At 43.2% G+C, this 26,666-nt stretch overlaps 1 protein-coding gene and 1 pseudogene across 1 annotated transcript; both read left to right on the top strand.

Annotated features, from left to right (window-relative positions):
• The first annotated feature begins 3,417 nt into the window (after window positions 1–3,417).
• Window positions 3,418–25,472, top strand: LOC106586130 (sterol 26-hydroxylase, mitochondrial). Its single transcript, XM_014173022.3, has 9 exons — window positions 3,418–3,732; window positions 6,676–6,866; window positions 7,995–8,194; window positions 22,118–22,315; window positions 23,003–23,166; window positions 23,260–23,426; window positions 23,708–23,789; window positions 23,949–24,149; window positions 24,930–25,472. The coding sequence occupies exons 1-9, from the start codon at window positions 3,490–3,492 to the stop codon at window positions 25,059–25,061; spliced, it is 1,578 nt and encodes a 525-aa protein (XP_014028497.2). The 5' UTR covers window positions 3,418–3,489; the 3' UTR covers window positions 25,062–25,472.
• Window positions 20,216–21,611, top strand: LOC106586131 (toll-like receptor 13; annotated as a pseudogene).
• Window positions 25,473–26,666: the final 1,194 nt, after the last annotated feature.

Raw genomic sequence — 26,666 nt, 5'->3', positions numbered from 1 at the left:
TTTAATAATGGATTTAATGGTGCTCCGTGGGATGTTCAAAGTTTCTGATATTTTTTTATAACCCAACCCTGATCTGTACTTCTCCACAACTTTGTCCCTGACCTGTTTGCAGAGTTCCTTGGTCTTCATGGTGCCACTTGCTTGATGGTGCCCTTTGCTTAGTGGTGTTGCAGACTCTGGGGCCTTTCAGAACATGTGTATATATATACTGAGATCATGTGACAGATCATGTGACACTTGGATTGCACACAGGTGGACTTTATTTAACTAATTATGTGACTTCTGAAGGTGATTGGTTGCACCAGATCTTATTTATGGGCTTCGTAGAAAAGGGGTGAACACATATGCACGCACCACTTTTCCGTTTTTTATTTTTTAGAATTTTTTGAATCAATACATTTTTTACATTTCACTTCACACATTTGGACTATTTTGTGTATGTCCATTACATGAAATCGAAATAAAAATCTATTTAAATTACAGGTTGTAATGCAACAAAATAGGAAAAATGCCAAGGGGGATGAATACTTTTGCAAGGCACTGTAGATCCCTTTTGTAGGTTTCTTCTTTCACTGAGCCAAAATTGGTTCCGTATAGAACCCCTTTAAGGGTGCCATTTATTAAGCAAGCACAGAACCCTTTTTGGTTCTATCCAGAACCTTTTTCTCTAAGAGTGTACACAACGTGGTTTGAGAAGGCTTCAGTATTTTCAGTGATTAGGGTGAATGTGTGGGAAGGGGGGTATGTGGTAAACGGATGTGAGCATGTAAGCAGCACTAGATGTCAAGTGCTAGATTATAGTCAATACCACAGGCGGTTCTGCAGCTGTAGCCAGGGATGATGTGACCTATGCTCATATCTGACGACAGACAACAGAGAAAACCATTGAACAGAGGTAGGATCAGTTCAGATCCCATCACCCACAGCCTCCCTGACTCACATGGTTAAGAAGGACAGTCTATAGGCCTTATGATTTATCACCTTATGATAATGATGTAATGTATCCCACCACTGTGCTTCTAATTCCATTGCAGAAACAAAAATGTATATTTCAGAGGCAAAAAATGTATAGATGGTATACAATATTGATCAGTACATATTAAAATGTTATAAATTGTTATTTGTTTTTATCTACATTCCCTTCAGAAAATCTTTACAGTGGCGTCATTAGGCCTGGGCTTACAGTGTGTGTGTGTGTGTGTGTGTGTGTGTGTGTGTGTGTGTGTGTGTGTGTGTGTGTGTGTGTGTGTGTGTGTGTGTGTGTGTGTGTGTGTGTGTGTGTGTGTGTGTGTGTGTGTGGTGTGAGGGGGGGGGGGGGAGAGAGAGAGAGAGAGATAGGGTAAGGTAAGAGTGTTTGGGTACTGTGGGATTCTTTAATCAGTTTGGCTCATTGGACAGGTCAGAGTCTAAACTGTGAAGGGTTTGGCATGAATTTGACAGCATATTACAGACAGCTTTGTGGCGAGTAACATTCAGTATTTCATATTACAGTACAGTACACCTACTGTAATATAAGTACGGTATTAAAGCAAGTACTGTGTAATGACACACTGTACTATACCCTAAAATTGACTGTATTGTACTGTAAAAAGGTAAATGCTACCGTAATCGGAATGAATGAAATTCATTGAGGGGAGGGGTTTGTATTTCACAGTATTTAACTGTAATTACAAGGGATTGGTGCAAGCAGGTTGGCTGCTAGATAAAGTGTTAACACATTACAGAATATTAATGGATTTGGTGTTTAAAATCACTTGCACTTCAAGAGGCCTCTTTACAAGGCATGCCTCATAATATGTTAATGAACTAGAAACAACATTTAACCCAACCCCTCTGAATCAGAGAGGTGCGTGGGGCTGCCTTAATTGACATCTACGTCACGGGCGCCTGGGGAACATTGGGTTAACTGCCTTGCTCAGTGGCAGAACAACAGATTTTTACCTTGTCAGGATTCTATCCATCAACTTTTCGGTTACTGGCCCAACGCTCCTACACGCCAGGCTACCTGCCGCCATTGAGGTTTTGGGCAATACACTGTAGATGTACCCTACATGACCAAAGGTATGTGGACACCTGCTCATTGAACGTCTCATAAAAAATCATGGGCAGTAATATGGAGTAGGTCTCACCTTTGCTGCTATAACAGCCTCCACTCTTCTGGGAAGAGTTGGCCCAGCGCCGTCCGGGTTAGGGGAGGGTTTGGCCGTCAGGGATGTTCTTGTCCCATCGCACACTAGCGACTCATGTGGCGGGTCAGGTGTACGGTGTTTCCTCCGACACATTGGTGCGGCTGGCTTCCGAGTTAAGCAGGCATTGTGTCAAGAAGCAGTGCGGCTTGGCTGGGTTGTGTTTCGTAGGACGCACAGCTCTCGACCTTCACCTCTCCCGAGTCCATACGGGAGTTGGAGCAATGGGACAAAACTGTAACACCCAATTGGATACCACGAAATTGGGGAGAAAATGGGGCTTTTTTTTTGTTTTAAGAATAAGACTAACGTGACAACATTTGGAAAAAGTTATGGGGTCTGAATACTTTCTGAATGCACTGTAAGCTACTAGCGCTTTGTTATGACCTATGTGATTACACAAATCAATTATAAATGTATGTCCCATTAAATGTTTTATGTGAAACGTATTGTTGCATAACGCATAGAGAAACGTATACATACAATAATTTGTTTTCAGTCATCTGCACATTATGCTAAGCAGCTGCTTGAATTGCTCAAGATACTACTCTATTTTAATATTGTTTCATTTGTAGCCAAAATTACTTTTTTCTGAACTATACCTTCATTGAAAAAAGTACAAAAATCCAAATGCTATGAAAAAAGTCGGACCTTAATTGATTGAATTATTTTACATTTACATTTTAGTCATTTAGCAGACGCTCTTATCCAGAGCGACTTACAGTAGTGAATGCATACATTTCATTTATTATTTTTTTTGTACTGAATTATATATATATATTTTTATATAATCATTTATATGCATACTTGCTTTCGTGTTTTCTATTTGAACAAGCAAATACAAGTCACTCAAGAACATGACTGGTCAATATTCCTTATAAAACAAAAGTGTTACACTGTTTAAAGTCGATTCATTAGACTACAATAGTGTTTCAGAAAAGACTCTACTCATTTTAATCTAACATTCATTTTTATTAACTTCCTTATTATATCAGTTTGATGTGAGACTTTAAATGTTTCAACACATTGTCCATTTCAGCATTTACTATTATTCTCGGAAAACCCAGACATGTGCTGGAACATTGGTACAGTACATGTGACCAGAGAGACTAGTTATTTCTACGTGTTCCAAGTAAACATTCTTCCAGTAGGGCTGCTCTTCAAGACAGCCTTATTTCCTGTTCTCTCATGTTGAAGCTGAAGGGTTAACCTCCCCAGGCTCCCAAAGACATGGCCACTCCCCAGTCTCACTGTTGAAACAGGAGCCCTGTGTTTTTAGACAATTCCTCTTACTGCTCCCATCATGGCCGTGCATCTGGCCCAGAGTGCGATGCAGAGGAGCGGCCGCTGGCTCCTGCTGTGCCCCACAGCCCCAGCTCTGGTCTGCACCAGGTGGGTAGGAGGCACCGGTTCTCCCTCCAACACCCTACCATCCACCTCCCAGGGTAAGATTCGGACTGCAGATGACCTCCCCAGGATCAAAACCCGGGATATGTTTTACAGAATGTTTGTCAAAGGCTACTACAAACGCCTACATGAGCTACAGGTACAGTAAAAAGGCTATGCCCTCTATGGAAATGTGTGTTTTTTAAGTGTGCTCTGTTTTTTTATGGTGGCTGCTGATATTTACCCCTCTCTATGTTTTGGGTACAGTAAGTTTCCGATACCTTACTGTGTGTTTCTCTGTTACTGCTCACTAACTAGAGTTGAAACATGAGATCTGTGTGAGGCGTTTGTGTTTAGTCAAAGCTCACCCACAGAGACTGTTATGGTGCATAGAGGAGAGTATAATGGATTTAACCCAGTGGGCTAACAACAGGTATTCTCTGACATGCAGTGTTTACCTTCTCCAAGAGCTGCCTTTGCTTTGGAAATACTATCCCAAGGGCCATCTCCATTGACACAGCTAGGATTACAAAAGGGCAGAGGTTTAGATTTATTTTGCCAGAATGCATGTTGAGGGGTTTGTTGACCCCTTTTCCAAATATCAAATCCAAATCAAACTTTATTTGTCACACTCGCCGAATACAACAAGTGTAGACTTTACCGTGAAATGCTTACTTACAAGCCCTTAACCAACAGTGCAGTTCTAGAAGAGTTAAGAAAATATTTACCAAGTAGACTAAAATATAAAGTAATAATAAAAAGTAACACAATAAGAATAACAATAACGAGGCTATATACAGGGGGCACCGGTACCGAGTCAGTGTGCAGGGGTTACAGGCTATTTGAGGTAATCTGTACATGTAGGTGGGGGCGAAGTGACTATGCATAGATAACAAACAAACAGCGAGTAGCAGCATACTACAAAGGGGGGGGTCAATGTAAATTGTCCGGTGGCGATTTTATGAATTGTTCAGCAGTCTTATGGCTTGGGGGTAGAAGCTGTTGAGGAGCCTTTGGGTCATGGACTTGACACTCCGGAACCGCTTGCCGTGAGGTAGCAGAGAAAACAGTCTATAACTTGGGTGACTGGAGTCTCTGACAATTTTATGGGCTTTCCTCTGACACTGCCTATTATATAGGTCCTGGATGGCAGAAAGCTTGGCCCCAGTGATGTACTGGGCCGTTCGCATTACCCTCTGTAGCACCTTACGGTCAGATGCCGAGCAGTTGCCATACCAGGCGGTGATGCAACCGGTCAGGATGCTCTCGATGGTGCAGCTATAGAACCTTTTGAGGATCTGAGGACCCATGCCAAATCTTTTCAGTCTCCTGAGGGGGAAAAGGTTTTGTCCTGCCCCCTTCACAACTGTCTTGGAATGTTTGGACCATGATAGTTCGTTGGTGATGTGGACACCAAGGAACTTGAAACTCTCAACCCGCTCCACTCCAGCCCCCGTCGATGTTAATGGGGGCCTGTTCGGCCCGCCTTTTCCTGTAGTCCACAATCAGCTCCTTTGTCTTGCTCACATTGAGGGAGAGGTTGTTGTCCTGGCACCATACTGCCAGTTCTCTGACCTCCTCCCTATAGGCCATCTCATTGTTGTCTGTAATCAGGCCTACCACTGTTGTGTTGTCAGCAAACTTAATGATGGTGTTGGAGTCGTGTTTGCCACGCAGTCGTGGGTGAACAGGGAATGCAGAAGGGGACTAAGTACACACCCCTAAGGGGTCCCAGTGTTAAGGATCAGCGTGGCAGACGTGTTGTTGCCTACTCTTACCACCTGGGGACGGCCCATCAGGAAGTCCAGGATCCAGTTGCAGAGGGAGGTGTTTAGTCCCAGAGTCCTTAGCTTAGTGATGAGCTTCGTGGGCGCTATGGTGTTGAATGCTGAGCTGTAGTCAATGAACAGCATTCTCACATAGGTGTTCCTTTTGTCCAGGTGAGAAAGGGCAGTGTGGAGTGCGATTGAGATTGCGTCATCTGTGGATCTGTTGGGGCGGTATGCAAATTGGAGTAGGTCTAGGCTGTCCAGGAGGATGCTGTTGATGTGAGCCATGACCAGCCTTTCAAAGCACTTCATGGCTACCGACGGGAGTGCCACGGGGCGGTAATCATTTAGGCAGGTTACCTTCGCTTCCTTGGGCACAGGGACGATGGTGTCCTGCTTGAAACATGTAGGTATTACAGACTCGGTCAGGGAGAGGTTGAAAATGTCAGTGAAGACATTTGACAGTTGGTCCGCACATGCTTTGAGTACACGTCTTGGTAATCCATCTGGCTGTGGGCTGTGGATGCGCACTGTTGACACATTGCATCTTTCCGCAAAACATGGTGCCTGACTGGTCCCACGCTCCTCACGGCGACTGTCTTGCTCCAGACACCAAACCATCCACTCTACCTCATCACTCCCCTCAACTATCCCACAATACTCGTCGCTCAGTCTCTCCCAATATTCCTCTTCACTCTCAGACTCGCCCCTCGGCTTCGCCGACCAACCCGGGCTTCCGTCGGGGTCGTGAACTTCGGAGTCACCGTTGATCCTCCTTTCTCTCCTGGGCCCAGGATGTCTGCTCCTCCTGGTTGGTCCTGCTTGGTCCTTTGGTGGTGGGATCTTCTGTCACGATTGTGTGTAGAGAAGGACCAAGGCGCAGTGTGCTCTGAGTTCCACATTTTATTTTAGTGAAACTTTACAACTAACAACAAGGAAAAAGGAAACAACCAACAAACCGTGACGACAGCGGTGCAACATGCACTGACTCAAAATAAGATCCCACAAACAACAGGTGGGAAAAGGTTGCCTAAATCTGATCCCCAATCAGAGACAACGATAGACAGCTGCCTCTGATTGGGAACCATATCAGGCCAACATAGAAATACAAAACTAGAGTACCCACCCTAGTCACACCCTGACCTAACCAAAATAGAGAATAAAAAGGATCTCTAAGGTCAGGGCGTGACACCAACAAAATAGCACAATTGGTTGGGAGAATGTAAAACATCAGCCATGTTCCTCGGCGCCATCTTAATCCATAAAAGTGATATTTTTTTTCTCTCTCTCTCTCTCTCTCTCTCTCTCTCTCTCTCTCTCTCTCTCTGTACTAGGTGTATGAGAAACAGCTGTACGGACCCATGTACAAAGTGGGCATGGGCAGGTTTAACTCCATCGCACTCAACAGTGTGGAGCTCCTGGAGGAGCTACTTAGGAAGGATGAGAAGTTCCCCAGCCGAGGAGATATGTCCCTCTGGACAGAGTACCGGGACCTGAGGGGCATCGGCTACGGCCCCTTTACTGAGTAAGGTTCAGGGATGGCCACTGTCTCCTGACAGGTGGTGACAATGACATCCCTGTACATTGCTGGTCTTTTGCCTCAACTAATTGATAGCTTCGCCATCTGTTGGCAGGCAGTGATGAGATCACATAAGAGAGGGACATAGCAGTGGGAAATGGAAAACAGTTACATTAGAGTGTTGTACATACACAGTACATGTCTTATAATCACACCCAGGGACATAATTGATACACTAGTGCTCTGTCATGAAAGAGATTGCCACAGATAGTGATCAATAGTGATCCAGAAAGGCTGTGTCATTAACCATTTCCATAGGCCATGCAAGTGTGCAAGGCAGGAAACATGACCTAAGACTTACACAGCACAGTTTGCACTGGGAGTTTCCTTTTGGAACCATCAAACCGTATAAGCCTACAGCCATCTTACTTGGACTAAGCAGCCATCTATCTTAGTGAGATTTGATATGCATACCAACATAGATGTTTCAAATAGATAAGCACGGCAGACATTCTGACTACATTTCCTCAGTTATGTTCTCCAAATGCTGCAAGACCTGTTAGACCCTTTGTAGGTGTCACGCCCTGACCTGAGAGAGTCGTTTTTCTCTGTTTGGTTAGGTCAGGGTGTGACATGGGGTGGGCATTCTATGTGTTGTATGTCTATGTTGTTTTTGTATTTCTTTGTTTTGGGCCGAGTATGGTTCCTAATCAGAGGCAGCTGTCTATTGTTGTCTCTGATTAGGAATCATACTTAGGCAGCCTTTTCCCCACCTATGTTTGTGGGTTATTGTTATTTCTCTGTGTGTACGGCACAGTGCGTTATGTTTCTTGCTGTGTACCTGTTTATTGTTTTGGTTTCCTTCAATAAAGATGTGGAATTACCGGCACGCTGCGCCTTGGCTCCTTTATGACAGGGAATTTGAAGACAGCACTCGTGACTGTAGGTCAAAGTCCAGTCATGTGAATCAAACGGATGCTCAAAAAGAGTAAAGCCATATAAATTAGCAGTAATGCGCTATATTCCAATAAGTGCCAACTAATCAAAATGTATCATCCTGCCATATCATTGCTTTTGCTGTGAATGTTCTGTGAGTGTGTCATGCAGTGCCTGATATATTATGTTTTCTGACAGGGAAGGGGAAAAGTGGTACAAGCTGCGGACTGTGCTGAACAAGCGCATGATGCACCCCAAAGACTCGGTGCAGTACGGAGACGTGGTCAACGAGGTGGTCAGTGACCTGATCAAGAGAATCTACCACCTGCGCCGGATAAGCCCGTCGGGAGACCTTGTGACCAACCTGTCCAATGAGCTCTACCGATTCTCCCTGGAGGGTACGTGGAAATCCTGCCTGTGTGTGAGGGGGACGATTCTTTCACCTTTATTTGTAGTTCATTTTAAGTTAAATTATAAAGAATCAGGTATAATGCTAAATAACTAATTATAAGCATGTGTGAGGCTCATGTAGGCTATCGCCATGCATAACATTTTCAACTGCCTCAAACTGGCTGTTACTTCGTCCAGCTCATTGAGATGATTATAAGATATTATAACAGGGCCAAGCATGTTCATGACACATCCTGGTCTCAGAGCACTTCGTATTATTCTGTACTTAACACTACATTTAGTATAATACGTTATATTTCGCATGGTATGTATTAATTTGTGAATGTCCATCATCCACTTCATATGATAGTTACGAGTTACAATTAATATGATATATTACGAATTACAATTTGTACAATATGTCACAAATTGCTAATGTTAGCTAGCTGGCTAACATTAGCTAGGCAAGGGTTTAGGGTTAAGGTTAGTGTTAAGGTTAGGGGAAGGGTTAGCTAAAATGGTTAAGGTTAGGGTTAGAGAAAGGGTTAGCTAACATGGTAAGTAGTTGCAAAGTTGCTAAAACATAATAAGTAGTTGAAAAGTTGGTAATTATCTAAAATGCTAAAGTTGACCGTGATGAGATTTACTCACCCATCCACCCTGACCAACCACCCTCCTTTCGTTTCCGTCTTAAGTAACCTTCTGTCTTATGTAACCATGCTTAAAGTAACATATCATATTAATTTGTGTGTACCAGATTTACATTTACTATTTTACGTCTAGTCTATGAGACCAGGCTGCATGACAATCTTACAATGCATTACAACTGCATGATAATGCATTACACTTGGATGCTAGAAGTAAAGTGTTGTTTTATAATAATACGGAAAATGATGCTTTATGTAGTGTCTGACATCTTAGCATATCAGATGTACAGATAATGCCAATCACTACCTCTGGCGTACTGTAGGTAGAGGCTAAGAGTAAGTGAGAATACATTCAGTAAAAAAGAATCTAATCTGTAACCTACAGCCTCTCTCAAAGTGTCTAATTGTGGAAAGTGTCTAGTAAACGATATATAACAAGACAAAGAGAAGATGCACACAAATACAACACAGCTAGCAGACAAAGCAGTGGAAGAATTGAAGGTCTTCATTCCATCAGACAAGTAATCCCACCAATGTGTTATTCCATTGGATAGAGGAGCATTCTGATAATCTCATTGAATAAATTGACTGGATCAAACAGCATTCAACTGGACAAAAGAAAATTGCGATTGAAATTGATTCCCTTGAACAAACTACAGAACGAACATCCACTCGAGCTTGGCATTAATGTTGAATCCGGAGCTACAGACATTGTCGGAAGCTTCGCAAAGGGAAAACGTGTTTGTGGTCTCTAGCAGCAGCTTTGCTGGACTGTGGTCGAAATGGATGATAGTTCTGATGGTATGAGCGTGGATGATGAAAGTCAAGGACGTGGATGGTCTGTGGTGAAGAGTAAAAGTAAAAACAATGGCCCTGCTATAAGTGCTGCTGACAGCAGTGGCACTTCTAGTGTTGCGGGCGTGACAAGTGTGAAGGTAGTGAAAAACTAAAGTAACGTGTCGGAGAGGAAAGTTGTAATCATGTTTGATGCAACCACAGGGTCTCATCTACACCTTCTGTCACGGAGCCCTCATTGCTTATTCCGTGCACCAGTTTCGGAGGTCTACGTCACCGGCCTCAAGGAATTGAACTGTGTCATTACGCACACCAGGTCCCCATATTCTCCCCTAATTAGTACTTGTATAAGTGTGTCCTTTGTTCACCATTGTCTTGTCGATTATTTTCCAATGTCCGTTGGTCGTGTGAGTACCTGTGCTGTGTTTTGGCTTTCGTGCCGCTTGTATTGCACAGATGATTACGGATCTCGTTCCATGTATTTATTCGAGGTACTCCTCGCTCTTTTGTTTGGGTCTCAACCTTGTGTTTGTTTGGTCTTCGTTCCCATGCCTTTACATGGCACGCTGTAATTTGGGTAGGTATAAAAAAAACTATTACACATTCCTGCGCCTGTTTCCCGATCCTTATACCAACGTGACACCTTGTTTGATTAACCAATACCATTAAGAAAGAGATGAAGTCACATTTGCCCGGTTCATTGGTAATGGTAGACTGTTAATATTTTGTGCAGACCATGTTCAGCAATGGAAGATTCTGAAAATGAAAACTCTCAATGGGAAGAAAATCACAGATCATGTCCCTGGAGCTTTGGCTAAGCTTAGTGGGGTCATTTCTGGTGTTCCACTATCTATAGATTATATCAAATAAAATGTGGAGGTGGTTCAGTAAGAAAGAAGGGCAGAGAAGTTAAAGCCTGTCAGTACTCAATGTTTGTTAAGGTTTTGCCTAAGTACAGATGGGCTTTCACTGTTAGAGTTTGTCCCACCTCCATTAAGTTGTTTTCTAATGCCAACGAATGGGATATGTAGCATCTCTGTGCAAATGAAAAAAAGATGTGCCAAGTGTAGAGGGGAACATGATTATGGTGAATGTGGTAACAATGTCAACGTTAACTGTTATAATTCTGGGGGGGAACTCAGCACAGCATTTAATGTATCCCAGGTGCAGAAAGAGGCTAGAGAGGCCCAAAGATATAAAATCACTCATAATGTCTCTTATTCAGAGGCTGCAAGGCAGATTGGTGGAACTATTAGGCAGAATGATGGAGATAAAAGGGTTACTCCTGGAATAAGTGGACCTACTGTAGGAAATCTTGCTCTCACAAATGTGTCATGTCAAATAACACCTTGTTTATTAATCAGATTGACTTTATAGCCTTCATTGGGAAGCTTACCATCCTGGCTGCGTTTGTCGAAACAAGAACTTCCAAGTTGAAGACCATTGTGGAAGTAGCAACAGAGTATCATTAAGTCTGTCAAGAGAACTGCATGGAGACAGTTCTGCTCTACAATACGCAAGGGTACTGAGCTGGGGTAAGTATGGTCTATGTTGAAGAAGATGACTGGAAGAAGCAAGTCCACTCGAATTCCAGTTTTGGTTGTTTGTCAAAAAATAAAAAACTGATAAATGAAAGCTGACCTGTTGGGGAAGACATTTGCTAGGCTACATAGTGGGGTTACTTTGGACAAAGTATATAAGTAACTCAGGTGTGAGATTTGAAAGTCTCATGTTAATGTGTATAAGAAAAGGGATACTGTTGACTCTTTTTTTGGATGCTGATTTTACCATACATGAGATGTGTTCAGCCTTGATAGGCTGTGTGTCACAAGTGTAGAGAGGAGTAGGCAGGAGGCAGTCGCAGGTTTAGAACTACTGAGTTTATTAAAGCACTATATAAATAAAAGCGGGACAAAACCCAAAGTGCAAAATAATAAAGTACTCAGGACATAGGAGAGATTCCTCTCAGGAAAACAAGCAACATTTACAATGACCGACAAAGACAAATGACAGAGGGAGTATATATAGAGTGGGAATTTGGAACCAGGTGTGTGTAATGATGACGAGACAAGTCCGGGGTTGATGAGTGAAGGGCGTTTGCCAGCAGCAGGTTCGGAAGCAGCTAGAAGGTCGGCGATGCCGAACGCCTGAGCTGAACAGGAGGGGGAGCCAAAGAGAAAGCTGGTGTGACACTGTGGATATACAGCCCCAGGTCATGATCAGTTGTACTATGTAATGTTTAATTATACAACGGGGAGTTCTAATCCTGCATGCTGATTGGTTAAAACCAAATTCTTGCCCGTGTCTGTTTTACCATCGGCTAAATCTATGACATTACTCTTTTCCATCTGACAGCAATCCATTGTCTCATCAGCCCAGCCAGGCAATTTATAAACTTGATCTCCACTATAAAAAGCATATAGACATTATCTCACATTTTATTTAGACTAACATTTAGTTTTCAAAAGTGGAGATTTGTATAAACCTTGCTGTCTGTCTCTCCGACATTTACAACATTGTTTCAATATTGAAATTCGATCTCCAGCTGTCCCATAGTAATGAAAATTTCAGGAGTCGGGACGAGACAGACAGGCAGGCAACGTTTCTCAGCCAGTCAAAATCATGAATCAGCTGGCCACATTTTTATGGATATATACAAAGAAAAGAAAAAAGGTCAAATGAAATGAAATGCAGCTAGTTTGCAGTCTATCCAGCTTCAGTTTGAAGTGATTGTGTTAGTTGTGTTGTTGGCTAGCTTCTCTGAACAACAGTGTCCATATGAGAGAGCACATATGCCAGGTGAAATCACGCCTCATTAGCTCATTGTTATGGATATATCCAAATAAATTTAAATTGAAACAGCTTAAACAAACACAAATGCAGCTACTTTGCTGTTATTCTGGCTGCACTGTTGGACTTGACTGTAAGTTAGCCGTAGAAGGCTAGCTAGCAAGCAAGGGATAAGATTGTTGCCAGCCAGTATGGCAATGGAACCAACAAACAATCAGCCGACTTGGGTAGCAACCCCAGATTTGTGTCGGGACTCTATCTTGTGGAAGGATGAAATAGTATGAATACATTAATCAATAATGTTTCATATTTAATGAAAATATGTCAATCATTATTTGAATATGTTGGTTACCTGTTGTATAAAAGTGATAATGCCCTCGAAGACGGTGTTTGGAGGATATATTGTCATGGTTTGCGGGCCCTCAACTTCGTCTTGGGCCTAACAACACCGTTCCAATATATCCTCCAAACATCAACTTCTCGGGCATTATAATTTAAGTATTTACCTGATGAGGTCATGTATGTTCTCCTGGGATTATTTCATAAGATTTGGAGTGAGGGGGTTATACCTTCTGGTTGGAAACGTGCAGTAATAAAACCTGGTAAAGACCCTTCATGTGCTGATAGTTACAGACCAATAGCACTGACCACTAACTTGTGTAAACTGATGGAAAAGATGATAGTCAACAGACTGTCATATTTCCAGGAACATAGAGGCTTATTGAGTCAATGTCAAAGTGGATTCCGCAAAGTTAGATCTACTTTGGATGATTAGTAATGGTGAGCAATGAAGTTGAAAAACCTCTGGTCATTAAAGAAGTAATGGCTACTGTCTTTTATTACATAGAAAAGGCATATGACACTATGTGGAGAGAAGGTCTACTAATTAAGATAGAAAGACTTGGTATTGGTGGGAGATTATATAACTGGGGTTTGGCCTTGTTATTTAATCGCTCTTTAAGAGTAAAAAAGGAGCCATTTTATCTGATGCCTATGGAATTGACAATGGCATTCCTCAAGGCAGTGATATCAGTCCTATTTAGTTCAATATTATGATTAACAATGTGTTTTTGGTTTTTGAATGTAGGTAGGGGTATATGAGCTTCCCTATATGCTGATGATGGAGCTATTTGGAAGAGGGGAAGGAATGTCTCTAATGTGACCAAATCTATTCGGTAAGCTATTGTTGTCCTCGTGTTGGGAATATACTACTAGACAAGGCAGTGGATTTGGTTGGGCAGTTGGAAAGCTTGCTGATGAGAGTGGTTTGAATGAGTTGGATGTTAGCCCTTCTGTGGTGATAGGGGATGTTCCTTCGTGGTTACTCCCAGATGCTGTTGTTGATCTGACCTTGGTAGAGAAAAGAAGAGATTGGTCAGAAGTCAGTGATATAGGTAAACTGGTTGACAATTATATTGGTAGATGTTTTTATGCATTTTTACAGGTTTTCACAGATGGATCCAAGGACCCAGATAGTGGGCACACAGGAGCAGGTGTTTACATTCCTGAATTTGATGTTCAGATATGTAGAAGACTAACAGATGAACTGTCAATATGCTAAGTTGAAATGTTGGCAATAGTAGTTGCCCTCCAGTGGGTGGAGAACGTTCAACCTGTCAGAATTATAGTATGCTCAGATTCTCTGCCTGTATTGAATAGTTTATCATTGGGCAAATCTAATAGGAGTGACCTACTATTGGAGGCATTAATGTTATTATGGAGAATTGAGAGACTGAGTGTAGTAGTGAGATTCCGCTGGGACCGAGCCCATTTGGGTGTGGAAGGGAATTAAATTGTAGACCAGACAGCCAAAAGAGCTTTAAAACGAGAAATAATGTATATTATTGTTTCACTGGGTAGGTGAGGCTAAATGTAAGATCAGAGACATTTTGATAGATGTGTGGCAGAAGAGATGGGTCTGAGCCCAAGGGCTGGCATTTATATGACCTCCAAAGAAAGGTAGATGGACCAAGATTCAAAGGTCAGATTAGGAAGGAAGAGATGATGTTTTCTCAATTGCACCTAGGACATTGCACATTGTCATTACAGCTGGTTGGCAAGCATGTGAATAGTTTGTGTCTTTTTTATTTGACCTTTTATTTTACTAGGCAAGTCAGTTAAGAACAAACTCTTATTTTCAATGATGGCCTAGGAACAGTGGGTTAACTGCCTTGTTCAGGAGCAGAATGACAGATTTGTACCTTGTCAGCTCAGGGATTTGATCTTGCAACCTTTCGGTTACTAGTCCAACACTCTAACCACTAGGCTACGCTGTCGCCCCAAGTGTATAGAGTGTATGGTTGAAGAAGCGGTGGAGCATGTATTGTTATATTAAGTATAAGTATTTTGAAGAGAGGGAAAGATTGAAGTGTAGGGTCATTGAGGTTGGAGGGGTTTGGAAGGGATTTTAGGGATGGAGAGGGTCTATTAGAAGTTAGATTTAGAAATGTGGAGCTAATGTTGTAACTGTGATTGACCACACACTCCAGCACAGTAGGTTTGCTGTTTTCTTCTGTCATTTTCTTTTTTCTCTTTAGTTCATTCTCTTGGTTGTTGGTGCATTGGGGGGTTCTTGGGGGTGGGGAATGGAATTAATAGTATTTTCTTTTTTTTCTTGGGGGACTGTGGGAGGGGTCTCGAATGGTTGCGGGACAGCTATTGGGGAACTGTGGGGAGATCTTGGAGGGTTCGGGTTCACGCTTTTTGGCCTGGTGGGAGATCTGTCAATGTGCCGCTGAGCAGGGCATTGACCCTGGATGCTTCTGTATGTCGCTCTGAATGGGAGTCTGCTGGATGACTGGTATAGTGTAGTTGGTGAGCGGCTTCACTGCAAGTATATTGTATGTTTCGGATATTCAATAAACTTTTGAAAAAAAAAAAAAAAAAAGTACCAGTGACTCTCTCAATATGGAAATGGTCAGATGACACGGATGATACGCTACAGGACTGTTTTGCTAGCACAGACTGGAATATGTTACGGGATTCATCCAATGGCATTGAGGAGAAGTCACTGGCTTCGTGAATAAGTACATCGATGACGCTGTCCCCACAGTGATTGTACGTACATATCCCAACCAGAAGTCATGGATTACAGCCAACATCCGCACTGAGCTAAAGGCTAGAGCTGCCGCTTTCAAGGAGTGGGACACTAATCCGGACGCTTATAAGAAATCCCGCTATGCCCTCCGACGAACCATCAAACAGGCAAAGCAGGACTAAGATTGAAGCCTAATACACCGGCTCTGATGCTCGTCACATCATTGGATGTGGCAGGGCTTGCAAACTTTGATGGATTACAAAGGGAAACCCAACCGCGAGCTGCCCAGTGACAACTGTGTGATCACGCACTCCGTAGCGAACGTGAGTAAGACCTATAAACAGGTCAACATTCACAAGGCTGCAGGGCCAGATGGACTACCAGGATGCGTACTCAGAGCATGCGCTGACCAACTGGCATTTTCAACCGGTCCCAGCCCATGTCTGTAATACCTACATGTTTCAAGCAGACCACCATAGTCCCTGTGCCAAAGAATGCTAAGGTAATCTGCCTAAATGACTACCGCCCCGTAGCACTCAAATCTGTAGCCATGAAGTGCTTTGAAAGGCTAGTCATGGCTCACATCAACACCATCATCCCAGCAACCCTAGACCTACTACAATTCGCATACCACCCCAACAGATCCAAAGATGATGCAATCTCTCTTGCACTCCATACTACCCTTTTCCACCTGGACTAAAGGAACACCTATCTATGTGAGAATGCTGTTCGTTGACTACAGCTCAGCGTTCAACACCATAGTGCCCTCAAAGCTCATCACAAAGCGAAGGACCCTGGGACTAAACACCTCCCTCTGCAACTGGATCCTGGACTTCCTGACGGGCTGCCCCCAGGTGGTAAGGGTAGGCAACAACACATCTTTCTCACTGATCGTCAACACAGGGGCCCCTCAGGGGTCCGTGCTTAGTCCCCTCCTGTACTCCCTGTTCACCCACGACTGAGTGGCCACGCATGACTACAACACCATAATTTAAGTTTTCTGACTACACAACGGTGATAGGCCTGATCACCAACAATGATGAGAGAGCCTATAGGGAGTAGGTCAGAGACCTGGCAGTGTGGTGCCAGGACAACAACCTCTTTCTCAATGTGAGCAAGACAAAGGAGCCGATCGTGGACAACAGGAAAAGAAGGGCCGAGCACACCCCCATTCACATGAACCTGTAGTGGAGCGGGTCGAGAACTTCAACTTCCTAGGTGTCCACATCACTAACAAACTATCATGGTCCAAACACACCAAGACAGTCATGAAGAGGGCACGACAATGCCTATTCCCCCTCAGGAGACTGAAAATATTTGGCATGGGCCTTCAGATACTCAAAGTTATACAGCTGCACATCCTGACTAGTTGCATCACCACTTGGTATTGCAACTGCTCGGCATCCGACTGCAAGGCACTACAGTGGGTAGTGCGTACGGCCCAGTACATCACTGGGGCCAAGCTTCCCGCCATCCAGGACCTCTAAAAATGTCAAATACTCCAGCCACCCAAGTTATAGACTGTTCTCTCTGCTATTGCACTTCAAGCGGTACTGGAGCGCCAAGTCTAGGTATTATCTACAGTATGCATAGTCACATTACCCCTACCGACATGTACATACAGTGCACTTGGAAAGTAATCAGACCCCTTCCCCTTTTCCACATTTTGTTACGTTACAGTCTTATTCTTAAATTGATAAAATACACATTTTCTTCATCAATGTACACACAACACCCCATAATGACAGGTTTTTAGAAATGTTTGCGAATTTATTAAAAATAAAAAACAGTAATACCTTATTTACATAGCTATTCAGACCCTTTGCTTTGAGACTCGAAGGAATTGTCCGTAGAGCTCAGAGACAGATTGCGTCAAGGCACAGATCTAGGGAAGGGTACCAACATTCTTTTGCAGCATTGAAAGTCCCCAAGAAGACAGTGGGCTCCATCATTCTTAAATGGCAGAAGTTTAGAACCACCAAGACTCTTACCAGAGCTGGCCACCCGGCCAAATTGAGCAATCGGGGAGAAGGGCCTAGGTCAGGGAGGGGACCAAGAACCCGATGGTCACTCTGACAGAGCTCCTGAGTTCCTCTGTGGAGATGGGAGAATCTTCCAAAAGTACAACCATCTCTGCAGCACTCCACCTGTCACGTCCGTTTGTAGAGAAGGACCAAGGCGCAGGGTGAGTATCGTTCCACATCTTTATTAATATGTGAAACTTAGCAAGACATACTATAAACAAAACAACAAACCGTGACGACAGCGGTGCAACATGCACTAACTCAAAATAATATCCCACAAAAACAGGTGGGAAAAACAACTACTTAAATATGATCCCCAATTAGAGACAAAGATGACCAGCTGCCTCTAATTGGGAATCATACAAAAACCCCAACATAGAACGAAATAAACTAGATAAACCCCCCAGTCACACCCTGACCTACTCTACCATAGAAAATAAGAGCTCTCTATGGTCAGGACGTGACACCACCAAACAAGCGTTTATGGTAGAGTGGCCAGACGTAAGCCACTCCTCAGTAAAAAGGCATGTAACAGCCCGCTTGGAGTTTGCCAAAAGGAACCTAAAGGACACTCAGACTATGAGAAAGATTCTCTGGTCTGATGGAACAAAGATTGAATTCTTTGGCATGAAATCTAAGCGTCACGTCAGGAGGAAACCTGGCACAATCCCTACGGTAAAGCGTGGTGGTGGCAGCATCATGCTGTGGGAATGTTTTTCAGCGGCAGGGACTGGGAGACTAGTCAGGATTGAGGGAAAGTTGAACGGAGCAAAGTACCGAGAGATCCTTGATGAAAACCTGCTCCAGAGCGCTCAGGACCTCAGACTAGGGGCGAAGGTTGACCATCGGAACAAGTCTCTGAATGTTCTTGAGTGGCCCAGCTAGAGCCCGGACTTGAACCTGATCAAACATCCCTGGAGAGACCTGAACATAGCTGTGCAGTTACACTCCCCATCCAACCTGACAGAGCTTGAGAGGATCTGCAGAGAATAATGGGAGAAACTCCTCAAATACAGGTGTGACAAGCTTGTAGCGTCATACCCAAGAAGACTCAAGGCTGTAATCGCTGCCAAAGGTGCTTCTACAAAGTACTGAGTAAAGGGTCTGAATACTTATGTAAATGTAATATTTCAGTTAAATTTGCTAAAATTTCTAAAAAACTGTTTTTGCTTTGTCATTATGGGGTATTGTGTGTAGATTGATGAGGGGAAAAACCGATTTAATCAATTTTAGAATAAGGCTGTAATGTAACAAAATGTGGAAAAAGTCAAGGGGTCTGAATACTTTCCAAATGCACTGCATTACCTCAATTATCTCGACTAACTTGTACCCGGGCACATTGACTCAGTACCGGTACCCTCTGTATATAGTCTCTTTAATAACATTTAGTGTGTCTTTTTCTTACTTCGTTTATTTAAAAAATTGCAAATATTTTCTTCCTTAAAAAATTTGTAAAATCCTGCATTGTTGGTTAAAGGCTTGTAAGAAAGCATTTCACAGTGATGTCTACCTACACCTGTTGTATTTGGTGCATGTGACAAATTCAATGTGATTTGATTGACCAATGTCTCCACCTCACAAGAAAGATGAGGCTACACTGTGTTCATTTGAGACAATTAGCAGTTTGCATCATTGGATCCTGGGGTTGGTTGAGTAATAAATGTGTCTTATATGATAAGTCTGTCCGGACCTGGGATATCTTTCACCCAATGGATTGTCGTTACAACAGCCTATCTGCCATTTTCTGGGATGAACGGTATGTGACCTCAAACTCAACCTATCCATTGTCCTGTCTCACTACCAGACCCTCTGTATTCAGATCAGGAATGCATATGTGATGTAGCCTGGCACTCTCTCTTGACTCCGCGTCCTTGAGATCTTTAATGTCAAAGGCTGTCTGCCCCCGATTCTCCTTGGCCCCTTCAAGGGGCTGTCCAGTGTGAAGGCACTTTCTCTTTTCTGTGAGCTACAGTGTTACAATTCATTCCTTCCGACCAACACATTCAGTGACCTGGCTAATATGGATGAACTGTCCATTCAGAACTACGGTCTTTCTGTGATGGTAATGGATGCAATGAATCCCTGTTTTGAAGAAAATCACAGTCAACAGCTGTACACAGGAGCTTTCTGATTTGCTATGCAGGATAGTCGATATATCACGGTCATTGACGACCCTGGACTTTGAGTCAAAGGGGATTTTCATTTTGAGACACCAATATTGCTCAGACACAAATGGAGCCATTCTTGAACTTTCTATCATCTGAAAAAAAATAAAAATCCCTATTGCACATAATTTATCGAAAGGAGCATTCAGAAGCTTTGAAAACATTTCATCTGTCGATTTGCCCGACATTAGTGAGCAGACAGACAGCTTCTGCAGTCTAGAATCAGCAGAATAGATACTTTTTACTTTGACGAGGAAAACATTTCCTTTCAATCAATTTGTGAAACGCAAACTTTCAAAGACACAAATGTTGTTACTTAATCCTAAATTCAGGAACAACTACGCAACATCTGAGAACAGTTTATTTGGCCTGCACAGCTTGGATACCTACTGCTGTATGATAACTCACTTATACATATTGAAGCATCTGCATTCATCCACCTTACTTTGCTGAAGTACATTTGGACTTTCGCCCTCCAACCAGTGAGTTAGAGACAAATGTGAATCTGACACACATATTTGGTGTCTTCCCTCAAGGTCTGACTCACATGAACATTAGCTCCTGGTGCCCTCTTACCATCATCATTGTCAGCAACAGAGCCCCAAAACCAGGTTTCGCCTTAACTCAACTCTCCGTCAACTGTGATCTTCCAGGACTGCTGGAGGTCATGCTTTCGGTCAGTTGTCTACCTCAATGTCAAGACACGACTACTCCTGTGTGGGTCTGACTTCTTTGACCTGTACTTCACCTCCCTACAGGAGTTTGAATTTCAGTTGGTTTCCTCGACAGAGTTTGGACATGACTGACCTAAACACACTAGTGCAGCTAAGTGATCTGAAGCTAATGAACGTGGACCTCATCGCTCAGCCAGCACTGGGCGTCATGTTACAATGACCTGACCAGGCTGGAGAGCTTGAGTCTGATCTACTGTAGAATCCTTCCTCTGGGGGAGGAGTCGAGCAGAGACCTGCACTTCCTCAGGCTCCTATATGTGGACGTGACAGAGGAGTTTAGTGTGATGGAGAACTTCCCAGAACCTGACCAGCCTTAGGTATGTGGAGTTCTACTATCCTCGCCTGCACTGCAGCTGTGAGAACGCCTGGCTGGAGAACTGGGGCCAGGGGTCAGAGACAAATCCAGGTCATCATATGGCATGCTGGGGAGCTGGAAATACGTGCAACAATTAAGATGGCATTCAGAGTTTCACCAAGAGGCCAACTCTTCCCTGGACATGGGCTTTATCCTCTTCATATGCACTTCCATGAGCCTGCTCCTCTTCATACTTGTGGTCCTGCTCAGACAGCTGGCTGGAGACTACCTGCTGGCCCTCTGCCAAATAATTTGCGGCTGTCATGGAGGAGGCCGTACGGAGGCCCAACCCCAGGGAGCGATACCGCTACAATGCCTTTGTGTCATATAGCGGCAGAGATGAACACTGGGTGGTGTAGCAACTGCTGCCAGGCCTCAAGCAGAGAAGTTCTCCGTTCCTGCGTCTCAGTCTACACAACAGGGACTTGTTGTGAAGGTCATTGTGGAAAACATCACAGACAGCCTCTATGGCAGCGGCGTCTGGTGTCATCACTACCGGCGCAGTAACTGGTGCTCCTTGGAGCTGTGACTGGCCACCCTCCATCTGCTGGTGGGGCACAGGGACATCCTCATCCTGGCCTTCTTGGAGGACATCCCTCCTCGTCAGCTCTCTACCCACCACAGGCTGGCCAGGCTGGTCAAGACCATGACCTACCTGGACTAGCCCCAGGACCCGGCCCTGCAGCCTGCCTTCTGGGACCGCCTCTGGACCAAACTGGCTCCTGAACCAGCCAATGGACAGCAATAGCGGACAAAAAATACACAGTTTATATTTCTAATTTTAAGACCAGCTTTAATATTGCAGATAGATTGTAGGTTCTATCAATGTAAGTATTGGCATAATTTGTAATCCCTTTATTTAGTGTTTTTTTTCCTCTATACTTTTTCCCCGTTACCCTACCATCTTCACCCTTCCTGGAGTAAACTAACGGACAACAATATTTCTACTGCTACTTACTGCTATACGGTTATCTTAACGGTTATTTAATATTTACAAAAATCTGAAAATGTGAAGATTTTACATTTTCAGTTGTTCTCTTCCTTCCTCCTCCATACCTACTTATCACAACAGGGGTATTCAACATTTACAGACCTGTCTTTTTACATTTGTGCTGCCTCTTTTTTTGCAAAATATTTTTACCTTATTTTTTGTTATCTTGTTTGATATTTAGTGTTTTTTGATTTGCCTTGCTATGAACAAATGTCCCTATAAGAGGAAAGCCTGATGTCTTTCAGAATATGTGGGTCTTTAGAGCATTTAAAGCAAAATACTTTTGTGAGGGTTGGTTTTAGTAAAAGTAAGTTACTACATACAGCTCTGGTCCATCAAATGAGAATTGCCTGCATCTGTTTCAGTGATAAATATCTAATCTCTGTTCTTCAGGAATCTCTTCCATCCTGTTTGAGACACGGATCGGCTGTCTGGAGGAAGAGATCCCGGTAGAGACGCAGGACTTCATCGACTCCATCGCTCAGATGTTCTCCTACAGCATGCCGGTGGCCATGCTGCCCAAGTGGAGCCGCAACATCCTGCCAATCTACAGGCGCTACATCGCTGGCTGGGAGGGCATCTTCAAATTCTGTGAGTTTAGGACAAGACATTCCGTCACTTGTTCATACCTTTTCAAGAATTTAAAAAGCATTGGATTGGAGAGTGCATTGTGATATTGGACCTATCAGGTCACGTAGAGCAGTGGTTCTCAAACTGAGGGGTCGGCATGGGCCCCCCCCCCCAAAAAAAGTACATTATAAACAACAACAACAACAACAACAAAACACATATATATATATATATATATATATATATATATAAACAACATTTTAAGCAACTCAGTCCAGCTTTAAACTTCCTCTTCCTCTAGCAGAATGCAAAAGGTGCAATTTCGAAATTGGGTAGAGCATCATCAGTTTTCCTCCTGTCATATCAGCCATTGAAAACCTTAGAGATATTTATTGTCAGAAATGTCCAGATCAACTAGCCCGTTTTTTATATTGTTTTTTTAGCGCTTAGATTTTGTTGTCATTTTTTATCCATTGAAATATCACAGGAATAGACATTAGACATGGCAAAATGTATAGAATTGCACGAAAATTTGCTTTAAAACAGCTAAATTATCTCCACCAACAAGAGGGGTGTGAACAGTTTGTGTCATGAACAGTGCTTGTGCCCATAGAAATAGACCCGCAGGGGTTGGCGCGGGATGTTCCCTAATGCTGGAAGTGAAAAAGTTTGGGAACGCCTGAGGTAGATAATGCTGGGCTTTTTCAGCTGGGAAGTTGATTGACATGAAGATGGAGGCAATTCAGAAGCGAGTGGATACAGACCAGGAAGTCGAGGGAGAATATTTAACGTACCTCCTCTCCAACACCAAGATGACCAACAAAGAGGTGTACGGCAGCGTCGCTGAGCTGTTATTGGCTGGAGTGGACACGGTTAGCAAATCCATGGAGCGTCACTACAATCTCGATGTGTTGTAGCGTAAGGGCTTGTATTCACTAACACTGTTGTTGTTGTCATACTTGAAGACATCCAATACTATGATGTGGGCCATGCACCTGCTGTCCAGGGACCCCAATGCGCAGGACACCCTTTATCAGGAGGTGTCCCACTGCATACCAGGAGACAAGATTCCATCTGCCCAAGACGTTAACCGTATGCCGTACCTCAAGGCTGTCATCAAGGAAACACTGAGGTAAGAACTGTGGAAGTGGTCGGGAACCTCAGGGTTTGGTCCCCCCCAGGGCCAAGCTTTTTGGTTTTTAACTTAACACTACAGCTGTGTAGTCATAGGGCAAAAAACAAAACGTGCACGGGGGGTTGGTGGGGTGGGGGGAGGGGGTATACATCATGAGTATGATTGCCTAATTTAGCTCTTGTATGTCAGCATTGATATATTCTTTGGAAAGGATTGAGTTCTTGAAAGTTCCATTACCTTTCTCTAACACCATTTTTGACGTATGTCCTGTTTACCAGAATGTTCCCTGTGGTCCCGATGAATGCACGTATCATGGTAGAGAATGATATCATAATTGGAGGACATTTCTTTACCAAGAAGGTTAGTCTAGCTTTAGGGGAACAATCAACTTATTCACTTTAATGGCCTAAACATGGGCCGACCATTAAAACAAAACACCATTTGAATGAATGTAAATCATGTCTTTGTCGAAGAAGTGCTGTAGCAATTAATTCCCTCCCTGATGTCTTGTGTCTGTAGACTTCGTTTACAATGTGTCACTACGCCATCAGCCAGGATGAAAAGACATTCCCAGAACCATCGAAGTTCAAGCCCGAACGATGGTTGAGGGATGGCCGAGTTCGACCAAACCCATTTGGCTCTATACCGTTTGGGTTTGGGGTTCGGGGCTGTGTAGGTCGTCGTATAGCTGAACTGGAGATGTACTTGGCTCTGTCACGGGTAAGAGCCAGAGATTTTATACCTGAGTGTCATAGGGAAAAGTATAGAATGTGGATAGCAGCACAGCGGATAGCAGAGTTGATCAACAGTTCTAGCAGGCTAGGCTACTTCAATCACTAGGCTACATGCGATTGTAGCCTACTAGACCTATTCTACTGTTAACAAACTATTGGAACAACTCATAGCCTACCTTATTATCCTCCGTAGCCAATGTTCACAGAGGAGCGGTCATATTTTCAATCAACTGCAGCCTGAATGTGATCCCGACAGGTGAACCAAATGCTTTTATATACACTGCTGTAGATGCTTGACCAAGCTGTGCAATAACAGGCTACTTGTCTTGCGCGGCAAGTTGGCAACTTTGAACTCACCATCATCAAGCTACTTATTAAAAGTATTGAAGAAACGTGTATTGTCCATTGGGTAGTCCCACAATGAAAAGTTTGCCTTGGCTTCCATTGCTTTTCAGTTACAAATTGCTTCCCTCCCATTGCTTTTCAGTTACAAATACAATTAAGGCCTAGGTGGACATTATAATCACACTTTGCCGTGAATTACATTAAAATACAAAAACAGAACATACTGTACATGTGTAAGCTACTGCAGCAAATTCCAATAGTGTGTATACCCTAGGGTGTATGGTTTCATACATTTGTGGTAGGTGGTGGAGGCATGAACTTGGTGTGGTCAATGAGCCTATCGGACATGGATGTTAAGTGAACATGGCTACCCCTGAAGAGACCCAGACAATGACAAAAATATATATTTTCTCTCCCCCAGATAATCAAGCTGTTTGAAATCAGACCGGACCCCAGCATAGGAGAGGTGAAAGCCCTCAATCGCACCGTCTTAGTAGCAGACAGACAAGTCAATCTGCACTTCATGGAGAGGACAAACAAAGCTGCACTTTGAGTTGTTAAAGCTGGGTGATAGCCATGTACTCAAGTAGCAATGCTATAAAGGCCTTCAATATATCTATCGTTGAATTTAAATAAACCTACATAAATAGGTTGACATTGTATTGAACGCAGGGGGAAACTGGACTGAAACGGCAACTTGTTACACTCCAACCTAATACTGTTGTATTGAAGGTTTGTTTTCGTAGTTTCTGGGGCTCAGCTTTAATTCCCTACTTATGTTGGTAATTCTGAAAAGGCTTTACAATGGCATATTATTATGTACAATACGAATTGCTATATCTAGACCAAACTATATCTAGACCAAACTATTCTCTATTTTGTTGATGAAAATGTATTTTCTTACTATGGAAAGTATTTTCTATTTCTGTCAATAAATTCACTACAGTGATGTTGTAGTTCTTAATATCGGCGTCCCCCTCTGTGTGTGTGTGAGTAGGCCTGCTTTAAAAAAAAAAAAATCTGTGAAGTTGTTCAATTTCTTATGTGGATGTTTAACTTCATACAGGTGCACCAAAACAGCACATTGTGGTCGATCAGTCACAAAATCAGTCATTGGTACCTGTCAGGGATGCTGCAATAATGTCCAGCAGATGGCAGTAACATACCAGTCACCAGGAAGTACAATTATCGACGGCGTCAAACAACTGCAGTAGCTGCACATTTTGTATTTATTTCACCTTTATTTAACCAGGTAGGCAAGTTGAGAACAAGTTCTCATTTACAATTGCGACCTGGCCAAGATAAAGCAAAGCAGTATGACACGCAACAACACAGAGTTACACATGGAATAAAACAAACATACAGTCAATAATACGGTAGAGAAAATAAGTCTTTATACAATGTGAGCAAATGATACGAGATAAGGGAGGTAAAGGCAAAAAAGGCCATGGTGGCGAAGTAAATACAATATAGCAAGTAAAACACTGGAATGGTAGATTTGTGGTGGAAGAAAGTGCAAAGTAGAAATAATGGGGTGCAAAGGAGCAATATAAATAAAAAAATACAGTAGGGGAAACGGTAGTTGTTTGGGCTAAATTATAGATGGGCTATGTACAGGTGCAGTAATCTGTGAGCTGCTCTGACAGCTGGTGCTTAAAGCTAGTGAGGGAGATAAGTGTTTCCATTTTTAGAGATTTTTGTAGTTCGTTCCAGTCATTGGCAGCAGAGAACTGGAAGGAGAGGCGGCCGAAGGAGGAATTGGCCTTGGGGGTGACCATAGAGATATACCTGCTGGAGCGCGTGATACAGGTGGGGGCTGCTATGGTGACCAGCGAGCTGAGATAAGGGGGGACTTTACCTAGCAGGGTCTTGTAGATGACCTGGAGCCAGTGGGTTTGGCGACGAGTATGAAGCGAGGGCCAGCCAACGAGAGCGTACAGGTCGCAGTGTAAAGTGAAGGATCCTATAAATAAAGACTGTGAATTTATGTACCATCTGTATAAATGAATACTGTGCCTTTGAAGATTTGTCTCTGGTCACAAAACTATAGTACAGGATGTTCAGTTCAATCCATTCTGAATGTCAATAGATTTTGTTAATTCATTCTCATCAATCATCTGCCTCTAACCCTTTTACAGAGGCTGAGTCACTGGCCTAC

Source organism: Salmo salar, chromosome 25, assembly GCF_965601325.2.
Source record: "Salmo salar chromosome 25, fSalSal1, whole genome shotgun sequence".
NCBI classification, from domain to species: Eukaryota; Metazoa; Chordata; class Actinopteri; order Salmoniformes; family Salmonidae; genus Salmo; species Salmo salar.
Note: the sequence above shows the minus strand (reverse complement) of the source record. Positions and strands in the feature narration are given on the sequence as shown.

Excerpts from the sequence above, each read along its gene's own strand:
- LOC106586130 (XM_014173022.3), top strand. The coding sequence starts at position 3,490 with ATGGCCGTGCATCTGGCCCAGAGTGCGATGCAGAGGAGCGGCCGCTGG. Across the intron at positions 8,195-22,117 it reads CTACCGATTCTCCCTGGAGG|GAATCTCTTCCATCCTGTTT; the intron begins GTACGTGGAAAT and ends TCTGTTCTTCAG. Across the intron at positions 23,790-23,948 it reads GACATTTCTTTACCAAGAAG|ACTTCGTTTACAATGTGTCA; the intron begins GTTAGTCTAGCT and ends TTGTGTCTGTAG.